This window comes from Ovis canadensis, chromosome 3, assembly GCF_042477335.2.
Source record: "Ovis canadensis isolate MfBH-ARS-UI-01 breed Bighorn chromosome 3, ARS-UI_OviCan_v2, whole genome shotgun sequence".
NCBI classification, from domain to species: Eukaryota; Metazoa; Chordata; class Mammalia; order Artiodactyla; family Bovidae; genus Ovis; species Ovis canadensis.
In genome coordinates this window covers 96,605,127-96,620,732 of record NC_091247.1, presented here as the reverse complement: position 1 = coordinate 96,620,732, position 15,606 = coordinate 96,605,127, and the positions used below count along the sequence as shown (strand labels likewise).

At 47.5% G+C, this 15,606-nt stretch overlaps 2 protein-coding genes across 2 annotated transcripts in view; one reads left to right on the top strand and one right to left on the bottom strand.

Annotated features, from left to right (window-relative positions):
- The window catches only part of M1AP (meiosis 1 associated protein), a 75,242-nt gene extending 63,383 nt beyond the window's left edge, over positions 1-11,859 (top strand). The window contains exons 7-9 of the mRNA XM_069581931.1: positions 8,512-8,718; positions 9,808-9,948; positions 10,899-11,859. Coding sequence (XP_069438032.1) covers positions 8,512-8,718; positions 9,808-9,948; positions 10,899-11,081 — 531 coding nt within the window. The 3' untranslated portion in view covers positions 11,082-11,859. The remainder of the gene's footprint in view (positions 1-8,511; positions 8,719-9,807; positions 9,949-10,898) is intronic.
- A 264-nt stretch (positions 11,860-12,123) lies between these two features.
- DOK1 (docking protein 1) lies at positions 12,124-15,501 on the bottom strand. Its single transcript, XM_069580555.1, has 5 exons — positions 14,863-15,501; positions 14,214-14,513; positions 13,976-14,069; positions 13,575-13,759; positions 12,124-13,346 (listed from the first exon to the last, which is right to left on the bottom strand). Exons 1-5 carry the CDS (start codon positions 14,920-14,922, stop codon positions 12,537-12,539), a joined length of 1,449 nt encoding a protein of 482 aa, XP_069436656.1. The 5' UTR covers positions 14,923-15,501; the 3' UTR covers positions 12,124-12,536.
- Positions 15,502-15,606: the final 105 nt, after the last annotated feature.

Sequence of the window (15,606 nt, the reverse complement as noted above, 5' to 3'; positions counted from 1 at the left end):
AGAAATTGACTTGAGCACCCATCTTGCCCCTGTCAAGTCTCCACCAAAAAGTTCTGCTAGTTTCTCTGTTCCCTTGCAAGTGCCTCAGGAGATATAAATCCTAGATTCTCAGTTCCCAACCACCATTCCCTTCAACTCAAGATAAACATACGCCCTCAGGATTACAATACCTCCCTCAATTCTCTGAATTCTTCCTTTTCCAGAAACTTAGCTACCTCTCACTTCTATTGTCTCAGCACTTTCTCACAGCCCTCAATCAAATGGTTTCTATATATTTTTCAGCTTTCACAGATATTCTAGGCAGGAAAACCAGTCTGCCTCTGGCCATTCCAACCCACTTAAATGTAGAAGTTGAAGGTTATTAAATGTTCATTTACTCCCTTTTGCATCCTTTGTCTGGCTGGACAATCTGTAATCCATTTTCTAGTTTACCCTCAGTTAGTTGGCTGGTTCCACCGTGTTCTCATTTTCAGGTTCCTGGGCATAGATTCTAGCAAAAGTGGGTGGTTTGCATTTTTATGATCTTATCTAATCTTGGCTCTACTATCACCCTTCAACCCACTCCAATATTCTTGCCTGGAAAATTCCATGGACAGAGGAGCCTGGCGGGCTACAGTCCCTGGGGTCGCAAAGAGTCGGACATGACTAAGCGACTGAGCATGGAGCAGCACCTTTTATTTCCTTTGTCCAATCCCCCTAATTGTTTAATTTTTTGCTGTTGTTATTGCCTTTTTCTAAACTTGGATAACCACTTTGGAGAATGTGGTAGGGAATTATATATATAATTTTTCCAAGTATTTATTAGATGAATTTATTCATCACTAGGAAAACATCTTTTCAGTTACAAAATCCTACTACATAGTCCCCATTATGTAGCTAGTGACTCACTTTCCACATCCTCATTTCTCTTACAAAGTCATGTCTGTGTGAACTAGGAAAAGAAATGAAAATACCACCTATTTAATAGATCTTTATATTAAATATTTAATAGATCTTTCAGTTTCCAACTTAAAATGTCAGAGTTTCTGGATACACATTCCAGAGCTTTACAGCCCATGTCTGCCCTAATTGGCCACAGAAGTGACAGGATTCAAGCCAAGGTATGCCCAGCAGAAGTTGAAGTACATAGGCAATGACCTGGTTGGGCTGTAAATGGGTGGGGAAATGGAAATTCCTTGGTTATATTAGGCAAAGAGTCAAGAGCCAGAATCTAACATGAGAGTGGGGTGATGGCAGGTCAAGAGCCATTTGTTAAAAATGATCAGAATGTAGTTAGAGTATACAGCCTCCAGTGTATACAGACAGGGGCTAGAATAGCAGGACAGCACAGCATCAGTAGCCTTCTTGTGACCCAGCCTCTTGCTTCGTCTTTCACCATGTCCCTTCTATCCTCCACACCAGCCATACTTGTAAATTACTAAATGTTTCCCAAAGATGCTAAACTGCTTCACACCCCCACACCCTTTTTCATGTTGCTCCCTTCCCCTTGCCTCTAGCCACACAAGTTTTTTTAACTTTTTTTCCAGATTCTGCTTAAATACCTTCACTATGAAGCTGTTCCTGCCTCCCACCACAGCCTGCCCCTACTCATCCTTTTTCCCCTGTCCCCACCCATGTACCCATTGTCACATTCGACCTTCACAGAACTGGTAAATGGTATGAATATGCACCTTAGCTCTCTGATGTTGAGAAATGTCACATTATTATATTTTTCTAAATCAAAATTTAAAAATATTAGTCCTCAAGTGGTAGGATATTAACATGCTCGTAATCCTAGGGGGGCTAATAGTCCAGAAATGTGGGAAATGGCCCTTTGGCCTTCCATACATCTCCAACATTGTTGAATAGAAATGACAAGTGCAGACATGTTTGTCTTGCTCCTAATCTTAGGGGCAAAGCACCCAGCCTTTAACCACTATCTATGATGTTAACTGTAAGTTTTTTATAGAGGCCTTTGATAGGTTGAGGAAGTTCTATGCTGTTGAATGTTTTTATCATGAATTTTATCAAATGCATTTCCCACCTTTATTGAGAAAATTGTGTAGTTCCGTCCATTAGTCTATTAACACGATGTATTATATTGTTTGGTCTTTCAGATATTATGCCAATCTTGCATTCCTAGAATAAACCCCACTTTTAGTGTATAATCCTTTTTGTATTTGCTGGATTTGGTTGGCTGGTATGTTGCTGATGATTTTTGCATCTATATTTATAAGGAATATTGGTCTATAATTTTATTGTGATGTCTTTTTCCAGCTTTAGTATCAGGGTAATACTAGCCTCGTAGATTAGTTGCAAAGTTTTCCTTCATCTTCTATTTTCTTGGAAGAATTTTTGAAAGATTAATGATATTTATTTAATGGTTTGGCACAATTCACCAGTAAAGCCACCTACGCCTTGATTTTTTGTGTGTGGAAAATCTTCCAATTACTAACTGTATATCTTTACTTGTTATAGATTGTGCCAAAAAGTTAACATAGCAGGACTGAGATTTCTTTCCTTAGGAAGTCCTGCTTACAAGATTAACCCTTGTCTAGCATATGGGAATTTGGATTTAGGGAGTGTTCCCACCATCCCCCAGTGGCTCACTGTGCAAAAGGAGTCTAGAACTTTGGGATGTGCTGGATACAAGGTGCTTATGTGACCAGCCTCCAGAAAACTGTTGGGCACTGAGTCTCTAATGACTTCTGGGAGACAACATTTTACATATATTGTCACAGTTTAACACTAGAGGAATTAAGTATGTTCTGTGACTCTACAGTGTGTGTGTGTGCATGTTAAGTTGCTTTAGTCATGCCCCCAACTCTTTGCAACCATATGGACTGTAGCCCACAGGCTCTGTCCATCAGACTTTCTAGGCAAGAATACTGGAGTGGGTTGCCATGCCTCCTCCAGGGGATCTTCCCAACCCAGAGATCAATCCTGCGTCTCCTGCAACTCCTTCATTGCAGGAGGATTCTTTACCACTGAGCCACCAGGGAAGCCCAACTCTATACAGACAGAGGACTTTTAAAAGCTTACACTTTGTTTCCTCTGAACTTCACCCCATAAGCCTTTTCTCCATGCTGATTTTCTTTTGTATTCTCTTGCCATAATAAGTCATATTTATGCTAAGTCTTGTGAGTCCTCTTAGTGAATCACTCAACCCAGGAGTAGTCTTGGGGACTCCTGACACAGATTTATTTATTCAGAAGATTTTCTATTTCCTGTTGAGTCAGTCTTAGCAGTTCGTGTCTTTCTAGGAATCTGTCCATTTCATCTAGGTTACCTAATTTGTTGCCATACAATTGTTTATACTATTCCCTTATAATCTTTTTCATTTCTGTAAGGTCAGTAGTGATGCTACCTCTTTTTTTAATTTAATATTTATTTTTGTTTGGCAGTGCCAGGTCTTAGTTGCACCATGTAAATCTTAATTGAGGCGTGTGGGATCTAGTTTCCTGATCAGGGATCAAACCCAGGCCCCCTGCTTTGGGAGCACAGAGTCCTAACCACTGCTACCTCTTTTATTTTTTATTTTAGTAATTTAGATATTTTCTCTTTTTCCTTTATCAATCTAGCTAACAGGTTTTTACATTTCTATTGACCTTTTCAAAGAACCAACCTTGGTTCCATTGATTTTCTCTATGATTTTTATACTATTTTATGTTTTTCTACTCCAGTAATTTTTTAATTTCCTTCCTTCTACTTGCTTTAAGTTTAGTTTGGTCTTCTTTTTCTAGTTTCTTAAGGTATAAGATTAAGCTATTGATTTGAGATCTTTTTTCTTTTTAGTTTAATAGAGGAGTTATCAGCTATAAATTTCCCTCTAAGCACTGCTTTGGCTGTATTTCATAAATTTTGGTATGTTGTGTTTTTACTTAAACTCATCTCAAATTGTTTTCTAATTTTCTTTGTGATTTCTTCCTTGATCCATTGATTACTTAGGAGTCATTTAATTTTCTTATACTTATGAATTTCCCAAATTTCTTTTCTTTGTTGATTTCTAATTGCATTCTACTGTGATCAGAGAAGATACTTTGGATGATTTTCATTTTTTTAATTAGTACAGTTTGTTTTATGGCCTATCACGTGATCTATTCTAGAGAATGTTCCATGTTCATTTGACAAGAATATACAGTCTGCTGCTCCGGGGTTTGGAATCCCGTTTCCCGTCTCCCGTGGTCTCCTCTGTGGAGGCCAGTGTGAGAGCAGCAGGCGAGCTGGCACTGTGGCTTCTTTTTCTCCCCCTCCTGCATCCTGCCTTCTGGAGGGAGAGAATAAGCAAAGAATGCCAAATTAACAGCTTCTTCCTGACACCCTTCCGGATTCCAAAAAATTCCAGGTAGGCATGGCTTTACTATAACTGGCTGTAATTTCTCTTACTAGACACATTATGACAGTGAAATGTGTCTCTTCCCACAAGCAATGCAAAATGAGTGCTCTTGGCTCTTCCCCACTCTCAGTGGCTGCCTCAGGAACACTGCCACTCAGGAGCTGGTCAGTGCTTCTTTAATGGATGGATTTGGTCCCAGGTCATTATATTGATGGGCTTCCCTGGTGGCTCAGATGATAAAGAATCTGCCCACAATGCAGGAGACCCAGGTTTAATCCCTGGGTCAGGAAGATCCCCTGGAGAAGGGAATGGCAACCCACTGCAGTACTCTTGCCTGGAGAATTCCACAGACAGAGGAGACTGGCAGGCTACAGTTCATGGGGTTGCAAAGAGTCACACAGGACTGAGTGACTAATACTTTCACTTTTTCATCATTGATGGCAAGTCAAGGGAGGAATGGTTTAGTGAGATTAGAGTTTTTACCTGATGATGATAAACTCCCACCTGCCCTTCTAGCAAAGCCTACACCAGTGCCATTGAATTGTCCTTTCTACTCCTGTTTTCCATATACTAGAAGTAAATAACCACATCCTTTCCTTTTTCTTTGAAATATGAAAAAGATCCATCTGGCTGTAACTAACAGAAAACCAACCCAACTCTACTTTGAGTAATTAAGAGTTTATTTTTCTCACATAACAAAAGTACAAGGACAGAATTCTGGGGCTGATGCAGTTGATCAGTGCTGTCAAGGACCCAGGCTCTTGCCGTTTTCCCCATAGCATCCTTAGCAGGTGTACTTCATCCTCATGCCTGCTGCCTCATGGTCACAAGACAGCTGCTGCGCCTTAAGATCAAGTCCTGTCCTAGAGAGAAAGAAGGGGTAGGATGCAGACACGAAAAGCCTGCCAGCATATTACAAAGCTTTTCCAGAAGCCACACCTAGCAACTTCTGCTGATGTCTCATTATTTAAGTCCACATTACAATCACTGAAAGACTAACAGAGAGAAAAGGGGTGGGGGCAGTGGCCAGGAAACCAACAGTGGCTGCCATACCACACCTTCCTTCCTAGCTTTAGTGATTAGAAGTGGGGAGAATGACTTTAATCAGGCTGAACTTGGAATACAGCATGCCATTCAATTCTCCCCCTGTCATCCCTGTTCTAGTAAGAATCCACCTCCACCTCCTAAAATCTAAGCTCCCTGGCACCTTATGTAGCAAAGCCCCTAACCACAACATAAATATAGACATTTTTTCACCCACCTTCTGGTAAATTCAGCATCCAACTCATGCTCCTTTCTTTTGAATTAGAAAAAACATATTCTAAAGTACTCAGCAGTCAACTAATCATTCTAATCCCGAAGAAGGGCAATGCCAAAGAATGTTCAAACTACCATACAGTTTTGCTCATTTCACATGCTAGCAAGGTTATGCTCAAAATCCTTCAAGCTAGGCTTCAACTGTATGTGAACTGAGAACTTCCAGATGTACAAGCTGGGTTTCAAAGAGGCAGAGGAACCAGAGATCAAATTGCCAACACCCGTTGGATCACAGAAAAAAGCAAGGGAATTCCAGAAAAACATCTACTTCTGCTTCATTGACTATGTCAAATCCTTTGACTGTGTGGATCACAATAAACTATGAGAAATAAGAGATGGGAATACTAGACCCTTTACCTGTCTCCTGAGAAGCCTGTATGAGAGTCAAGAAACAACAGTTAGAATCTTACATGGAACATCAGACTGGTTCAGAATTGAGAAAGGAGTACAAGGCCGCATATTGTCACTCTGCTTATTTAACTTCTATGCAGAGTACATCATGCAAAATGCCAGGATGGATGAATCACAAGCTGGAATCAAGTATTGCTGGGAGAAGTATCAACAACCTCAGAGATGCAGATGATACCAACCTAATGGTAGAAAGTGAAGAGGAACTAAAGAGCCTCTTGATGAGGGTGCAACAGGAGAGTGTAAAAGCTGGCTTGAAACTCAACAGTCAAAAAACAAAGATCATGGTATCTGGTCCCATTACATCATGGCAAATAGAAGGGGAAAAAGTGAAAGCAGTGGCAGATTTTCTTTTCTTGGGCTCCAAAATTACTGTGGATGGTGACTTCAGCTGTGAAATTAAAAGAGGCTTGCTCCTTGGAAGGAAAGCGATGACAAACCTAGACAGCATCTTAAAAAGGAGAGACATCACTTCTCCAACAAAGGTCTGTATAGTCAAAGTTCTGGTTTTTTCATTTGTAATATACAGATGTGAGAGTTGGTCCATAAAGAAGGCTGAGCACCGGAGAATTGATGCTTTTGAATGGCGGTGCTGGAGAAGACTGTTGAGAGTCCCTTGGACTCCAAGGAGATCAGTCCTGAATATTCATCAGAAGGACTGTTGCTGAAGCTGAAGCTCCAATACCTGGCCATCTGATGGGAAAAGCCGACTCACTGGAAAAGTCCCTGATGCTGGGAAAGACTGAAGGCCAAAGGAGAAGGGGCGGCAGAGGAAGAGATGGTTAGATAGCATCACCAACTAAATGGACGTGAATTTGAGCCAACTCCAGGAGACAGTAGAGGACAGAGGAACCTGGCATGCTGCAGACCACGGGTCGCAAAGAGTCAGACATGACTTAGTGACTGAACAATAGCAACCCAGTCATTAAGCACCGTTCACTTTGAGGACCCCAAAGGTCTTCTGAGACATCCCCATGCCACTGCCTTTTCTCAACCTCAGATACCTGGTTTGTCAATTAAATATTTTCATCACAGGTACAATGCCTATAGGAACAAGTCAACCCATGACCTGGGTAACATGTTCAAGCTTGGTTCCAGAACTTCAAATAATCACTGTCCAGGAAAAGGTTAGAAATTCAGAGACAAAATAGGAGCCTTAAAGTTCAATTTCCCTACCTCTTACTTTCTCAGAATGTTCCTGGGAAATGCAGATAAATTAATATCTTTACCATTCTAATAAGGGTATATTTGCCTGTCTTCTTCCAGAGCCTCTGTCAATCTCTCTGTAAATTAGTCCAGAAATTTTAAAGCACCCTGTAATCCCAGGATATAACAGTTGTGAATTTGTCTTATAAGCCTGAGGTGTAAGAAATGTCACACTGCCATAGTTTTAGTCCCCAGAGACTTGCCACAGTGGCAAGATATTTTATTCTCCAAGGAGTCTTAGAAAGGTAACCAACTGCTCCACTTTGCCCAGGACTGAAGTGTCTTCTGGGATACAGGACTTTCAGTGCTAAAGATGGACAAACTGAAACAGTTGGTCATCCTAAATCTTGGACAAACATTAGTTTACAAACCTGCTTACTATATTATAAGCTCTAAGGAGACAAGGAACATGTCTAATGAATTTCTATATACCCATGCCTAGTGCTTGGGACATAATGGGGATTCAACAAATTCTTAATAAATAAACTAATCTACAAATAAATACATGAACCAGCATGAAAAAAAAAGATTAAAGTAATGATAATAATCTAAACCCTGAGCCAGATCAGAAGTTACTTGAAGGATTTCCCTGGTGGTCCAGTGGCTAAGACTCCACACTCCCAAAGCAGAGGGCCCAGGTTCAATCCCTGATCAGGGAACTAGTCCCACATGCTGCAACTAAAAAGCCTGCATGCTGCTCCAAAATCTAAGATCCTGCATGCTGCAACTAGACCTGGCGCAGTCAAATAAATAAATAAATACTTTAAAAAAAAAAAAGAATTGAGAGTCTAGTAATAAGCCCTCACTTTTTACTTGAGCCAACTGAAATGGAGTACCCTGCAATTTCCTAATATCCCTTCCAGCAAACATCCCTTCCAGTCTTAAAAAGTCCATGTGCTTGGACCAGGGCAAATTCTCCCCATGCACACATATACCGTGAGTTCTATATCATTTATGTCCAATTTGAGAGACTTGAGAAGCATCAGGTACTTTCCAGACATTTTGGATCTGTTCTTCAGGAACACGGTGCATCTCCAGATAACAAGCAAAATGTTAAGAAACCATGAACTTCTGCAGGCACCTACCACCTGCCTGGCTTACCAGACCTCCTCAGAGTTCTGTGCCGTACAAAATTATGGCACTGCTTTAAAGTGTCTAGAACTAGCTGAGGGGAGGGAGAGTAAACAGGCCAGCAATTGGGACTAACCTTCCAAACATGTCAGAGACTGAAGATGAGCCTACATTTTTGTATGTCTTTGTTTCAGAAAAGAGAATGGCTGCTATTAGCCAAGGGAGAGCCCCTGAACCGAGAACACAAACTGAGAGAGCCCGCTAGCACCTTCTACGTGATCCTGCCATCCCACTCTCCCACTCTGCTGGTGAAGGCAGTGGCCACTCGGGAACTGATGCTGCCCAGCCCTTTCCCCCTGCTACCTGAGGACATGCCTGCTGACAGCCTTAAGGCTGTGGAGGCAAGTGAACCCAGGTCTCTTGGGATAGAGGGGAGAGAAGAGAGTGGAGTTCAAGAAAGGGATGAGGGAAACGAATCAGCCCCAGAAGGAAAGGACCCGGGAGCAGAGGGAGAAGTGGTTGCAAGAGTATGGTAAGAGGAACAGAGAAGAAGGCAAGGAACTGAGGCAAGACGGAAGAAAGCACGCATCTGCGTGATGGTGTGTTCTCATGGGTCCTTCTCTGCAACCTCTGAATGCATGTGTGTGTGCCTATGTTTGTATGCCTCTGTCTCTGAGAGAAAGAGGAAAGGGCAGCCAATATAGGTGCTGAGAATAGGAAGAGCTTTAAAATGAGACTATGATGCCAAGGAGGGAACAGCTCTAAAGGCCACTTTTCTCCTTCCCCTCCTCTCATCTTGGATTTGGATTCTGGACTTCCTCTGCCAGCTCCGCCAGTTGAGGGTGGGAGGGGGGCTCACGGCGCAGAGAACTGGAACCACACCCCTGCTGCTGGATTCCTGGCTTAGGTGCTGAGAGGACAGAGCCTGGGATTGTGCTCTTGGCTTGGCAGCCACAGGGATGCGAGAGAGGTGGGCACGAGTGGCCGTGGCTCACTCAGCGTCTCACTTCAGGGCCAGTTGTTTCCTGGCACAGGATGCTGTGGCCGGAAAACCTGACTGCTCAGGAATGCTCTGCTCGCATATCCTCCGGTTATGCTCGCCTCACAGGCCGAGAACACCATGTGCTTGCTTTACAGGCTTAGCGCCTCAGCCCCCGACTCTCCCTCCCTCACAGCCTCACACACTGGCTCCCTTGTAACCTTCATGGCACTCTGGCCCCTCAGAATCCTGTGACATGGTTCTTGGGGCCAGAATGCTCCGTGTCCCTCACCATTCGGTTGCTGCTACTTCTTGAACCCCTGCCTGACACTTCACAAGCGCTCAGACCTGGGGGCCCGAACACCCAGGAGGACACGCATCTCTCTCATACCCTTCAGTGAAGCCTGGGGCCATCACACCTCCTCAGCTTCTCACGCTCAGGTCTCTGCCTGACATCTTGGGTTCTGTGACCTTGCGTTTCCCAGTGAGGTGCCTCCTCTCTCTTCTTCAGAGCATGCTTGATGACCTGGAACTAGAATCCACCTACAACCCCTTGCAAGTCTGGAGCCACCTGTACTCACACCTGAGCAGCACCTTTGCCAACCCTCATGGCCGGTTCCACCCAAGCTCGAAGAGCCGGGCTGTAAGAAAGGTACTTCCCTCCTTCCCTGTTATGCCCAGAATGCCAAAGTCCTCTTCCCCTGTCCCCCATCCAAGGGAGATCCTCCCTGATCTCCTCTGGAACAACCAATGGGAAGATCAATGGGAAGAGAAGCCTTTTGCCCTAGACAAAGAAAATTACAACCCTTACGCAGTACTGGGATTTTTTTGCTTGGGCATTTACATAAATATTTAGTTATCTTAATTGAGGTGTTTGGGAAATTCAGTAGTCATTTAACAGATCACTGTCCCACTAAGCAAACTGGCTGCACTGGAACCACAACCGCAGCCTCTGTTGAAAGAAGGTGGGATAAGAAATGCCCAAAGGAAGGGAAATTAGTATTTACGAAGCAACAGTTATTTGCCAGGTTTTATGACGTGTACTCTCACATATATTTTTCTGATTTAATCCTCACAGCATCCCTACAAGGTAAGTGTTATGCTCATTTTACAGATGGGGAAAGGGAGGCTGACCAAGGTTAGAAGCTTAGAGACACGGCTCCAGTGACAAGAGTTCAAGAGAGAAGAGGAATTGGGGTGGGGGGAGGATTTATTTTAATGAAATCCATGTTCTATAGTATATGGGCTTCCTTTTGTGCTCTTATAAATCTTTTCCTTGTTTCTCAGTAACAAAGCCTGTAGGAAAAAACTTTTGTTTTATCTGAAGTTACAAGAGAAAGAGGTTTCCAAACTACAGACAGTCTAGAGGTGGGAATAAAACCCACCATAAGTTAGCTGGTAGGCAAGCAAACAGAGGAGGACACTCAGCCAGGAGACAGGCATTGTGGAGGCTAGAGCCACGGGGACTCCGCTGCTCTGGGCCTTGAGGCTGTCACTCATGGGACCCAAGAAGGAGTTAGGACTGGAGACCCAGCAGGGAATGGGACAGGAAATCAGGACTAGTCTAGTCTTCACAGAGAGCTCTTCTTGCTTTCTCTGCAGGCTGAGCCTTTACAAATAAATCGAGTGAAAGCTACAGTGGCCCCTCTGCATATGACTCCAGCCCCTGGCAGAGCCCCCAAGATGCCAGCAGCCAGCAAAGCTTCCTCAGAAGTCTTCTTCCAGCCTCCTATGGAAGAGAAGGAGGAAGAAGAGGCAGAGGAGGAGTATCCCTCAGGGCCCTAAGTCACTAGCGCCATAGCCCGACTGCCCTGCTAAAGCACATCCATGCCAAGGTTCCAGATCTGTCCCACAGTGGCTTTCTGTGGCCAGACTTGCCTTCTGTCCACCTAACCCTCTGCGAGCTCCAGGTGACTGGGAAACAGAGCCTTCCCCTCCTCTGCCTCCAGTGCTTTCAGCACCCCACTCCTCAGGCTATGAGGAGACCCTTCTGACCCTCTTCTTTCTCCAAGAAGGGACTTTTTTTTTTTGGATCATTTGATACTGTTAACACAAATGAAGAATAAATACCCAGTAGGTCTCTACCGTTGTTAGGAGTATTCCCAGACCCAAATTTCTCCTTGTAGTTCTGTGTAAGCAGGTGGATGATGTCAGGTCACCTTCAGGAAACTGGACCTCAGGAGAGAAGGATGAGGTTTTCCAAGCTCATGAAAAACAAGCAGGAGTGAAATCTAAGCTTCATTTCAAAGCCTGTGCCCCTCCCATCACATTGCAAGTCCCATCAGCCTTCAAACAGAAAAGTGGCTGCTGCCTGCTAGCTACATGCAAACTGTGTTTGTGTGTGAGAGAGAAAGAGAGAAAGAGAGACAAGGGGAGGGGGGCATCCTAGAGCTGAGAACAGGGGAGAGGGTGGTATGAAAAAGGCCTATTCCCTCCCTGTTCCCCTTTCCTCACACCCGCCCAGCAGCCTTGTCCATCCACAGAATAACTACCTTTTGTAAAATGTTTATTCTGCACTTCAAATCAATTAAGTACTTGAGAAATTTAGCTCCTTCCATACAAACAACCCTGTGAGATTGTGCCTATAATTACGCTTTCCCATTTTACCTAAGGGCAACAGGGGAAACTGAGGGTTACCAACGTTATGCCCAGGGCCCCACCCACCCCAGGTGGGCCTAACTGGACCTTTCAGACTCTGAATGGTCACCCCCTCCCTGGGGCCTTTTCCTCCTTCAGTGGCCCCCAACACCTTTCTGGTTCTCCTAATGTCTGCCCAACACATCTTGCCTCTCTGTCCCTTTTATGACTGTTCACAGACACAGACCTCTTAAATCCAAACTGACTTTAATGAGAATAAAACTTACCCCCGCCAAAAATATATATATATATATGGTAAAGAACAATGAAGGGGGAGGGATCCTGACACAGCATACAAGCCTCTCAAACCACACCTCCTCTGACCAAATACCCTTTTCTATAGTTGTGCTCCAGCAGCTATCCCTTCCTTTGGTGGGGATGACTTAGAGGTGCTGGCCTCCCCCAGATCCCATCCCTGAGCCCCTTTATGACTCTGTCCCACTTCCATGACTTCTTGGGACAGATCGTCCTTCCCTTGACTCCCCTTGTAACCTGGTCTCTGCACACAGGCCCCTCTGGTTCCTGCTGGTTCTAACAGGTTTCTTTGACCCCATGCTCCTTCCCCATGGTCCTCCTGTCAGCAGCCTCAGCTTCGCCCAGGTCTCACGTGGAACCCTCTGACTTGGCCCCAGTGCTGTCAGTCACTGCTCCAGAGAGCCCACAGTCCCAGCTCCCTGGGGCCCCGCTTTTCTGGACCTGGCTGTACAGGGCAGTGTCTGAGCTACGGCCTTGGCTGCCACTGCCAGCTGCAGCACCAGATTCAGATAAGGCCAGGCCCTGGGGCTTGGGAGCTGGGAAGGGCTTTGTGCTCCGAGGGGGCGGCACAGCATAGTCATCCGTGGCAGGGTTGTAGGGGAGCTCATAGCCCTCCTCCTTCACCCGAGCCTGGCACCACCATGCGTCCTTGGGCTCCTGAGGCAGATCATAAAGGCCCCGGAGAGCGGCTGGGGCCAGGCCCTCAGGTTCATCATAAATGGGGTCTTCTTTAGGGTCTGTCAACTTGGCCTTTATCAGCTTTTGCTGCACATGCTCACACAAGTCCCAGTAGAGAGCTTTCTTTAACTGTGTCCCATCCCCTGCCCGAGCAGGGGTGCTGTCCAAGGGGTCTGAGTACAGGGAATCTTGGGAAGGGCCTGGAGGAACGCGCAGGGAGTCTAAGGGTTCAGCATACAGGGCTGGAGGGCTGCCTGGGAGCTCCAGAGGGGCCGAGGAGGAAGCCAACTTCCCGTCCGCCACTTCTTCATGGGAATCAGCTCTGAGAACATCCTGCCCCTGGCCAGCCTTTCCCTGAGTCTTCTGTCGGTGGATAGCAGTCTCGACTGCCTGAAAGATGTCATTTCCCTGTGCCGTCTGGAAGGTGAAGGTTCCAGGGCCGGAGGGACAGCGGCGGCCAGCCTCAAAAGAGAACATGACCTGAAGAGGATGTAGAGGGAAACACGTTACCAGCAGCCATCAAAGGAGGTGAGTCACAGGGCTACAACTAGTTAGGGGACCTACAAAGAAGAGACCACTGGAAAGGGAGGTTGGTCATGGTCTAGGCAAGAAAGAGTTATCTAGAGTGCAGTCTCCCACCTTCCTGTCCACCCCTCCTCCCACAGGTGTCCAACCCAGTCAGCCAGTCCTGTCTTGACAGCACCGTACCTTGTCACGGCCATAGCGACGCAACAGAGTGTAGGGCCAGGAGAAGAGTGGCTCCAATATCTGCCTCTGGGCCCCCATGGTCAGAAGAGTCAGCCTCTCTGCCTCCACTCTCAGCACATAGGAGCCATGCAGGCCACAGCGCTCAGCGGCCTCAGTCTTCTGCACCGTTACCCAGAACTGGGATCCTGGAAGGAATATACAATTAGACTGGGACCTGGCCGGGACTGGGGTGGGGGAAGGGAGCAGATTGTACACACACACACACACACACACTCTCCCTCTCTCTCTCTCTCTCTCTCTCTCTCTCTCTCACAAGCCAGCTCTGAGGAGCTTCCTACTTCCCCTCCTAGGACACCCTTTCTTTCCACCCCATCCCTGCTGGGGCTTTTCAGGCCATCTACCTTCCCAGGAGGGGCTATACAGCGAGTTCTCCAGCATCTCCAGGGCAGAAAGCTTGGGTGGGTTCTCGGCAGGTGCCAGGGCCCAGCTGCCTTTCTGGGGTAAAGAGAAGGAGTATGAAGGAGGCTGTGATTCCCTCACCGCGATTCCCAGGGTCTGAGCCAGCCCAGTTCCTCTGCCGCTGTAACTGCTCCCACCCTGCCTCGCCTCCTGGGCCCAGTGCAGCCCCGGGCCCCTCACCGGAAAAGCGTTTTGGCACAGCGTTTGCACCCAGGCTGCACTGGACGGCGCGTCGGCCGCCAGCAAGTGGGATCGCTGTGCGGTGTCCAGGCGAAAAGCTGCGGCGCCAGGCTCAGGGGGGCTCTCCACCGCCACGGGGGCCACGCTCACACATTCTGCCAGACGGATCACCTTGCAGTCCAGGCGGCGCGAGCTCCCTCGGCCACCTCCAGAGCTCGACCCCTTGTGGTCAAAGAACTCGAGCCGCGCGACACCGTGGGGACTGGCCGGGTAGAGAACCGCCCAGGTCTTCCTCCATCTCTGGGGAAAGAGCCGAGAGACGCTGGGGAGGGAGCGGACAAGTACCGGCTGCCGGGCCCCGACGAGGGAAGAAAAGACCCGCGCGGGCCGATTTCAGCACTAAGGTTTCCCGATCGCTGGCGAAGTTTCTCCAGGAGGATGCCGCTCTGTCTCCCCAGGGCTAGGGAGGCATACCCGGAGGCCAGCGGACGCTTCTCCGAAGAACATGCAAAGCATTTTAGCGGGAACGTCACAGGGCTCTCCGGGTCCCGGCGCCGCTCCCCTACCCGCCGCGCGCCCCCTCCCTCCGTTTGGGCTCAGTCGCCCACCTCCAGCTCGGATGGGGTTCGGTAACCCCTGCCCACACTACCTTGGCCCCGAAACGCTGACTCTGCAAAAACAGCGGCCCTTCCATCACGGCCCCGTCCATGGCCCCCGGCGGTTCCTTCCGCGCTTCCTGGCTCGGCGGCCCGGAGGCGGGGCGGGGCGGGGCTCGCGGGAGGCGTTCCCATCCCTCCCCAGCCTCCGCGAACCCAGAAAGGGGAGGAAGGAGATGGGCCAGAGGAAGGGGAAGGGGTACCACCTCTAGACCCCCATTCCCAGCCCTAGGTCTCGCACTAGTGGCTTCACCGAGAGAAACCTCGTAACTTCGGTCAGAGGACTCTGGCTCTTAGGCTTGGGGGCTGCGTACAACGTCAGATGCTCAACGTGACATCAGAGTGAAGGCCGTGACATCATCTAGAAAATGCCTACGGGCACCCTGGGGCATTGGAGGGACTTTCTGGGCCTTCGAGGCTTCAGTTCCCCGGACCTGACTCGACCCCTGCTCCGCGGGAATTCGGCTATTTACGATCCGCAGAGCCGGGGACATGGGGGAAGGGCTGGGGCTGGGGACTGAAGACTTCCCGGAGCTCGGAGCCGAGTCGCCGCATGGGGCGCAGCCCGAGATAGTCTACGGCCCCATGGCCTCCTGTGTGTCCAGCTCTCTGACCGCAGCTGCCCGGCACCCAACCCGCGGGAAAAGAGAGCTTTATTAAACAGGCTGGGAGGGGCGAGGAGGGGGGCGGGAGGGAGATTGAGCGGCGACAGCGGCCAGCTCCAAGGAGGAGGGGAG

What these genes read in the sequence shown, in the direction of transcription:
- DOK1 (XM_069580555.1), bottom strand. Translation starts at nt 14,922, where the DNA reads ATGGACGGGGCCGTGATGGAAGGGCCGCTGTTTTTGCAGAGTCAGCGT. An exon ending in GTCAGCGTTTCGGGGCCAAG is followed by an intron (nt 14,514 to 14,862) that starts GTAGTGTGGGCA and finishes CTCTTTCCCCAG; the next exon opens with AGATGGAGGAAGACCTGGGC. An exon ending in GTATAGCCCCTCCTGGGAAG is followed by an intron (nt 13,760 to 13,975) that starts GTAGATGGCCTG and finishes TATTCCTTCCAG; the next exon opens with GATCCCAGTTCTGGGTAACG.